Raw genomic sequence first — 8,906 nt, forward strand, 5'->3', positions numbered from 1 at the left:
TCAAACATCTTGACACCAAAGCGAGAAAGACGAACACCTTGTTGTAAGAAAAGATGGACACCAAATTTATTACTTTATTTTACTTCTAATATCAATGATGAATAGATTTAACCAAATAAGGGTATTTGTAAGATATACATCTTCCAGCAACTAGAAAAAGTATGGAAATATGCGAGAAAAGGCACACCAGTCAAAATAGCAGCCTTTCGCTGTTACTCACTCGAAGATTAAGCAATTAAAAGATGAGGTATTCAAACGACATCGTTCAGGAATAGACGAGAGATTCTATGGCATTGGAAATATCAAAAATTTTGAAATGGTAGAAAAATGTCTTTAACTTTTATCACAAGAAAATAATGAGGTCGTGGACTTTTCGCGTAGTAATTTCCTAAACGGAAGTTTTAGTCTGTTGTTCTGTAAACTGGAGCAACGTCAGCTGTTTGTGCGCGATATTTCAATAATACTTTAGATTCTGCATTATTCAAGGTGTTATGAGTGGCGCTTTCAATTCCTTAATTAACCAATGAATGAAACGCGAATTGGTTTACAGTCTGCTCCCGAGTTACGCGGTTTCTGCGTTCCCGACGAATCCGCGTAACTCGAATATCCGCGTAAGTCGAATATCACGTTTTTTATTAAAATACTATTGATTACTCGGAGTTTTTTATCTAATTTAGTAATATTATACACTTTATCATTTACTTGATATGATTCACGCAGAAAATTCTAATATTTCTGGCTTTTAAGCGGTTTCAATATGTTAGCAAAAATGCAATTTATAGCGAACTTGAAGCAAATTGTACTGATTTGACATTTAATCTGTCAAATTTAGAAAACCGCGTATCTCCGAATCCGCGTAAGTCGAGAACCGTGTAACTCGGGAACAGACTTATATACGTACCAGGTCGTGGAAAGCAGTAGAATATGATAGAATTCTATAAACCATCATCCGTCTTACCCGAACATTTCAAAACTGCACGAAAAAAACATGTTTTTAAATCATGAAAAAACACAAAAATAGATAGAAACATAAAAGTATCAACGCATTTCTGATAAAACATGAGTGTAAGATAATGTATGAATATTCTCATGTTCCTAGCATTGCATATACATAACTAGATTTTTGCCATTTTCCTTAACGTGTCCCTCTTTTCCTTCCTTCCCGTAAGGAAAAAAGTCATATTTTCGATAAAATGTCGGTAAATATTGATGTGAATACGTAAAATAACTAATATTTTCCCCCATAATAATGATTTTTAGATAAAATAATCGTTAGGTGCTTCGCTAATATCCTACAGTGCTACTCTTAGCAAAATTGTAAGAGTTGATCTCGGCAACACATTTTAAAAGGGTGATATTAAAAACAGTCGTGAACTCGTACGACTTAACAACATGCCCGTCATGGGTTCAATCCCCAAATAGACCGCGCCGCCATATGTAGGACTGACTATCCTGCTATGGGGGGGAATCAATTAGTCACTGAAAGCCAAGCCCACAAGTGGGTACAGGCAGGCCTTAACCGACATCGGTTGTTGAACCAAAGAAGAAGAAGATATTAAAAAAAAACAGAAGTGACCAGCACGTTCTGTGATGATAAAGGCATTGAACACATCAACTGCAACGTTTCATTCCCAATCGAAAGGCCAGGCCGAGCTTGAGGTAGATTCGAGTACAGAAGGCATCGCATGACGAATCCAGAGCTGGGCCCCCGTACGCCTGTCCAAGTAATGTTCAAATGGGCGACAAAGACGCTTCGTCATCTGATGCGGCCTTCATCACCGTCGGAGTCTTCAGCGAAGAACGGCTACCCCCTAATGACGTTCTGGAGGTTTGTTTTACTCTAAAATATTTCGCAGCAATTAATGGAGTTGAATTGCAGGGTAGATCGTCCGCAGCATCGACACCGTTATATACGGAGTCATCACAGCGGAATAACGTAGGCTTCAGCGCTCTGTTCCGACGACTATTCCGACTACAGATCATGTTAGATAGACCAGTGATGTGGACACATCGCAATCGGATGTCTTAGCATCTTAGTTAAAATGTTAAATTTTAAATTTATGTTAATAGAATATCGTTGCTTTCAATTTTATATTTGTCCATTGTACTTAAATTATAAGAGTTGGAAAAACATATATTTTCCCGAAAACATAAAAACACGATTTGAGCATATGTTATTTTATTCAAAGGACAAAAAACGACGTTTCTCTGTTGTTGTTCAAAATCGGCCAGTCGCTTTTCATTCGTCTGCGCATCACCTCGTTTGTCTAACGCATGTACCCATCGTACCGTCTGCACACAAACATTCTATCTGGAGTTAATAACCGAGTCGATCCAATTCATGTGAGCATATACATAAATAATGATGGCTTGTTCTCCGATGGCACAATTTTCGCCATTCATATACAACCCCAGCAAATTATTTGTATCGCCATTAACCCAATATATTGGTGAACCAGGCTTTGTCACGCAGATATTCATATCAATTGTTTGTGCGTTGCGTATGCACATATGTTCCGGCAATAACCCTTTTGAAAGTCGAATACGTTGCTCCACAGATGGGTTACATTCGTAACTGAACAGCACGGAAAGTTCATTTACGGAAAAGTAATAAAAGGCTGTAAAAAAGGTATGATTATAAATTGTTTGTAAATTTACTGACTAATAGCATTTGCTTACAGCTGAAATCATTGTATTGGACGTTTTTACGGCAGTTCAAAAATACGTTATGATCCTTAAAATAATACGGTTCTAATTGTGCATGAATAAACGGTGCCTCAGATTCGAGCTTTAAAATTGCGATATTATTGTAGAGAGAATTTTCCATGTAGTCAGGATGTATAATGATATCTCGGATAGCAATGGTCTTCCTTGAGAAGAACATGACCCTAGAAGAATGTAACCTGGAAAGAGACAACCACATTGGAATTATTACGTGAAAACCGTTGTAGATGAATGATTGTAATCCGTTACTTACTTCAAATTGCTTGCACACTGTGCCAACGTGATTACGATATCTTTTGCTATCAATGCTCCTGCACATTCCTTGGATTTATCCGGACTTTCGTAAATCATTACCATGAAATCGCGAGTATTGCCCGGTATGAATTTCGTCATACCATTAATTTTACGACGCTCATTTGAATGCCGTTTGATGCATTCCGTTAGCTCAAATGAAACTTCTTCACCTTCTCCACGCATTGTTTCCGTAATCCATTCGCCGAATTTGGACAGTTTGACGAAAACATCAAATTTTTGTGAATCGCCGATTACAAAAAACGATGGAATTCCAATCACAAAAGGAACAATGAAGTTATCGGAAATTAAATCCATGTAGATTATCTTTATTCTCCACTTCTGAAATAAATGAGGAACGAGTAGTACTATTTGATAAGAAATGTCTATAGTAGCATTACTATTGCAACGTATGCATTAAAAAGCGAATTAGTTGAATGAATGATAAACAAAACGGTAAAGATAAAAAGCCAAAATTTAAAGCATAAATCTAACCATGATCAATATATCATATCACTATACAAATTCTACTAAATTGCCTACGCTAATTCCTACGCTAATTCGTTTGCTAATTCCTACAATAAATCCTACGCTGAATTCATACATTAAATTCTTATGCTACACATTTACTACCGGGTATGGGGTTTCGACTGGATCTTAAATTGTATCGGTTCCAGACCTGAACCAGGTCCAAATATCGTTTCGAATCCGAATCCAAAACAGTTCTTGGTACTATTCCTGAAAACAACTGCAATCGGAAGCTATTTCTGGATCAACATGGGTTCATGATCGGTTCCAGGACCGGTATGTGTCCAGTGTTAGTTACAGGTGTTCGAATCGTCTCTATAGTGTGAGTGTTAATCGCGGTAGTTAATTCTGCTCAATTTTATTTCCGATGTTCTCTTCTTGAAGTTCTCCTACGTTGTGTGTTTATTCTAATAACTATAGAACCGGTATGAACAAACCGGTTCTAACGCTAACGGTTTACCGCTAACGTTCACCGTTCCTCGATCAACAAATTCAATATGATCTAAAACCGAACAACAGGTATTTTATGGGTTTACTTTCAGTTCCAGAAATGATTTGAATTCATGAGTAGCTTCTGAACCAGTATGGGTTCATGATAGGTTCCCAGACCAGTATGGGTTCATGATCGTTTCCAGGACCAGTATGGGTTCATGATCGTTTCCAGGACCAGTTTGCGTTCATGATAGGTACCAATGCTAGTATGTGTTCATGATCGTATCAAGAACCAGTATGAGTTCTTTGTCGGTTCTATGGCTGGTATAGGTTCATGATTGGTTTCAAGACTGTATTAGGTTCGTGGTAGGTTCCAGGGCTATCATGGGTTCATGATAGGTTATAAAGCCGGTATAGGTTCAGTTGCAGTTCCAGTACCGATATGGGTTCGTGATTGGTTCCAGGCCAGGTATGGGTTCATAATCATTAGCTTCTGGACCTGTATAAGCAGTATTATTTGCTTAACAGGTTTGGGTTCAGTAGCGGTTCCTGAACCTGCATAGTTCCAGTATGCAAGTTCAGGACCGGTATTAAGTCATGGCCAGCTTTAGAACTGGAAAACGTAATGTATTTATGTCAGGACCAGTATGGGTTCGATTTTGGTTTTACTTCTCTTAAGGGGTCGTCATAAATACCTAATTTCAATTGAGTTTGGGACTAACGTTTTCAGTGTACTATTTGCAGTAAAGGGGTTCTTTTAAATTTAGTTGCGTAGCCCTGTAACTTTGAAAAATTAACTAGTTTCTAATAAAACCACTTACCCGGTTTAAACCCAGTACTTGAAAAAATAAATGTATCTTTTACCTAGTTTTCATTTTTTATGCTAACAATGGGGTCCTTTCCGCGAAGGTAGTGAAGTCACCAAGAAGAATACTCGTTACGTTCAAACTCATTTGTTATTCAAAAAAATATCAAAACTTTTATTTTGCGTTACGTAACAAAAGTTCAACTCCCTCTCCCCCTTATCAGCGTTTCATTATTTATGGATGACGCCTTGTGTGTAATTTTGTGGAAAAAAATACATAGTTTTCTATGCATTTTTAAATTTCAATATGATCTTATTGTTCAATAAAACTGTATTCTGAATATTAATGAGCAAAACATTGTCGGGTGAGTGGTTAGCTAAATTATGATAACGAAATTAATTATATTAATTAGTATATTGCACTAGTTTAGCCGTTGTTTCTGCAGTGATGTTGATTGTACGACGTATTTTCACAGGGGGATATCCATTCTGATAATAGATAATACCAACGTCTCAACGAAACGCAAGGAATGAAGTATTTACCGGATAGAACCAAGCTTTCAGGCTCAATTTTCTTCCGCTCTTATTCAGAATTAGCAGAATCGTAAAAAAGCATTTTATTTGGCCGTCACGATGTGTGCCACAATGGCGTACATTTTCGTGAATACGAAGAACTACATAATTAGGATCATTCACTATTCTACCCATAGCTTTCGTAAATAAACTGAAAACTATCATTGTACTTTTTATGGTACAACTGTGGTAATAGCCCTAAATTTTCGAACATTGAGTTGTTTTTTAAATGCACACGTTATGTAAAATTTGAATGAAATGTTATGCTTTTGAGCATAGTGTTACTTACCCAGTGTTCTTCGAAGTCATAGAAAACACACATCTGATGATCTACAAGAGACTGTCCTTGAGAAGAGAAAGCATAATCGTAGTATGGTTTACAAGTTTCTGCATTCTGTACATTAATACTCGCTGTCTGCTTTAAAGGCCCTGATGCTAGTATCAACGAAAGAACAAAATTGTTAAAAAAAAATGTGAATGTAGTTTAAAAGATATTTACATTGACATACCACGTGCTCCAACTAAAGTTATCTTAGAGAAGCTTAATTTATCTTCCAGCCATAGACATGCCGGTTGAATGTTACTTTTTATGCTGAAAAATTAAAGTGAAATTTATTATCACTATCAGTAGTTTCTACAACAACGGAAAGATTTAACAGTTCTTACTCATCATTTATGTCGATCTTCAACAAAACAATATCATACAACGTGCTGCGAGAACTGTACATGGGATGCAGAATTTTCTTCGAGATGTTCAATCGTTCTCCGTTGATTATTACAAACAATTGGTTGCTGTATCAATACGAATGGAAAATATAACACATTTAACACATATAGGCTTACACTAAGTGATAACTTACTTTTGTGAATAAAGACAATTTGCAGGAGCAAGTACAAAACTTACTGAAATCAACACGCCTAGACATAAAGGCCGGGCTACATTGATCGTACTCGCAAGCGTAATTTTGATTTTCACTAGCGCATCTGGCGGCGGCTGGTGGAAGCTTTTTTTGGTCCTCGAGAGAATGGTCATGCCGGATCTCAAAATTAAGTAGTTTTTGCATCGTTTTCCGTTGCAAAAATGGTTGCAATGCGTGCAAAACATGTGTATCTACGTTTTACAAAACTTTTCTTCTCCGATTTAAGTGAAACAAATGGAAAATTAACGTATTTTCTTGAGCGGCTCCAAATTGTTTGGCAAAATGCTTCGGTCAGCCGCCGCCAGATGCGCTAGTGAAAATCGAAATTACACTACGGAGTACGATCAATGTAGCCCGGCCTTAAAGTTCGCCCCCTTTCAGGAACAATCGAAACAATGTGCGGAAACTCGGGCAATAATCCATCTTTGCCGTTTTCAAACGGTGGTGTGTTCTGTGCTGCCGCTTCTTTCTTGTATCGTAATCCCTTTGTGTCTTGTATTTCTTGTAAAAGTTTAAACATATTTTTTAATTTATCTTTTTTCTTTTCTTTTTTCAAACACAATCGAATATTATGATAATCAAATTACCATGAATGTCTCCAATGTGTTCTCTTGTAAACCATGAATTGTTGTTGCCTGTCAAATAATGTATGCATATTTAGTAAGACATCTCCGAGACACATTCTACACAACTCACAGTGCACTGTTGCCAAAAACAACACACCAACCAGCACAGAAATATACGCAAACATCTTCCAGAAGAAGCAAAACGATCACTGACTGTAATGGCCGGGCTACATTGATCGTACTCCGTGGAGTAATTTTTATATTCACTAGCGCATCTGGCGGCGGCTGACCGAAGCATTTTGCCAAACAATTTGGAGCCGCTCCAGAAAATATGTTATTTTTCCATGTTTTTCACTTTAACTGGACTGGAAAAGCTTTGTAATTGATACATAAACATGTTGTGCAAGTATTTCAGCCATTTTCGCGTCAAAAAACGGTTAAAAAACTACTTAAATTTGAGATCCGGTGCGACCATTCCCTCGATGACCAAAAAAAGCTTCCACCAGCCGCCGCCAGATGCGCTAGTAAAAATCAAAATTATACTACGGAGTACGGTCAATGTAGCCCGGCCTTAACGTTCGTTTAACACTTTAATCGTCTGATATCACAGTATTTCAGCTGAGCAGGTAGTGCGGTGGCACGAGAGTGATGAGAATGATATCTTTTCATGAAATTGTTATTTCTTTTTTGTTTCAGTTCAATTTTCGCGGTAGCCCATGCCGTTCTCATTTTTTTCTCACTCATTCCTTCTACATTAAAAATCTCTGAGTAACAGATGCAAAGCGGGAGAGTGAAAAAAAAAACCGTCAAACCGGATCGCCACAACGTGGTGATAAAAATGTTAACGTGCACCGTTTCGTAAAAACTAGACTTATAAACCATCTGAAAGATAAACTAGTTTTCGGCTAACATGCTGATGCCCTTGCTTAGACGTAACATGTTTTCGCAGGGTTTCAACAATTTGCTGTCAAATGAGCTATTTAGGTTTTTGAGTATTTTAGCTTTCAGAAACATACTTATTTTAAGCCTTGTACTGTAATTCGCAAATATATTAAACCACTTCCATGGAATGTTGCTATGGAAACGGTAAATTTATTGTTAAAAGAGTGTTATTATGGTAACGGTATCTATGCATATTAAATTAAAACGCTGAGAAACCCTGTGAAGCGCTTGTTGCCTAGAACCTCATTTTTATTTGCTATAATGACTATTGACCTCAGGTCTGGCCACGCGAAGGAAAGGCCTGCAGATTCATTAGACTCAACCTAAAACGAGTTTTAGAAAAAAGGTGTTTTTTCTATACAAAAGGAGCTCAATCCAACGCATTTCTAGATCGATCCTCAACATTCTTAAGATTCTACGATATTCGCACCTTAGGTTAGTAAATGAAAGGATGTGCCCTGCCTTCGAGCGTGCACTGGTCAGGACGACCTTCGATCACAGTTAGAGAAATTCATTGTCGACTTAGGCTGACCTTACAAAACATTTTACGAACAGAACTGTGTTAACGATTACCTACGTTTAGGCGATGATTAAAAGCTGTAATAGACGTTCCTTACTGTAAACGTTGGATAAAATATCCTTACCTTGGGTAGAAGAACTCTCCATGGTCATGAATTAAGAAGACGAACAGATTTGTACGAAGGGTATAATCCTATCCAAACAGTCCCAACGAATCTTCCTTGGAGATAATTCAATTTATACTAAGCTGATGTTGTGGGCTTCGTACAGTTTTTTAAATTTATTTTTGTTCCAATTAAAGTTTAATGATATGGGATGCTATGTATATATAAACTGATCTGCTGTGACATGTTTGTGGATCTTTGCTTATGCTGCCCTTCAATTTTTTTGTGTGAAAGAAGGTTTCAGTTGTTCTGGTAAAGGAATGAAAGTATTCGACGAGCGTTCGCGGTTTACCTACTTTGTCCTGCTGTGATTATGTTTTTTCTTGACGTTTTTTTCAATAAGTAGTGGAATTTGGAGCAAAAGTGCCATAGGGGCAAGAGTGCCACCAAGCATTTTTTCCAGAAACAACTTTAGTTAAATGACCAATAGAGTATACCGATG

At 37.3% G+C, this 8,906-nt stretch overlaps 1 protein-coding gene across 1 annotated transcript; it reads right to left on the reverse strand.

Moving 5' to 3' along the window:
* Positions 1 to 2,172: 2,172 nt before the first annotated feature.
* LOC121599701 lies at positions 2,173 to 6,345 on the reverse strand. Its single transcript, XM_041927719.1, has 7 exons — positions 6,214 to 6,345; positions 6,020 to 6,145; positions 5,863 to 5,945; positions 5,643 to 5,788; positions 2,978 to 3,357; positions 2,680 to 2,903; positions 2,173 to 2,618 (listed from the first exon to the last, which is right to left on the reverse strand). The coding sequence occupies exons 2-7, from the start codon at positions 6,079 to 6,081 to the stop codon at positions 2,308 to 2,310; spliced, it is 1,206 nt and encodes a 401-aa protein (XP_041783653.1). The 5' UTR covers positions 6,082 to 6,145; positions 6,214 to 6,345; the 3' UTR covers positions 2,173 to 2,307.
* Between the last annotated feature and the right edge of the window lie 2,561 nt (positions 6,346 to 8,906).

The sequence above is a fragment of the Anopheles merus genome, chromosome 3L, assembly GCF_017562075.2.
Source record: "Anopheles merus strain MAF chromosome 3L, AmerM5.1, whole genome shotgun sequence".
Lineage (NCBI taxonomy): Eukaryota > Metazoa > Arthropoda > Insecta > Diptera > Culicidae > Anopheles > Anopheles merus.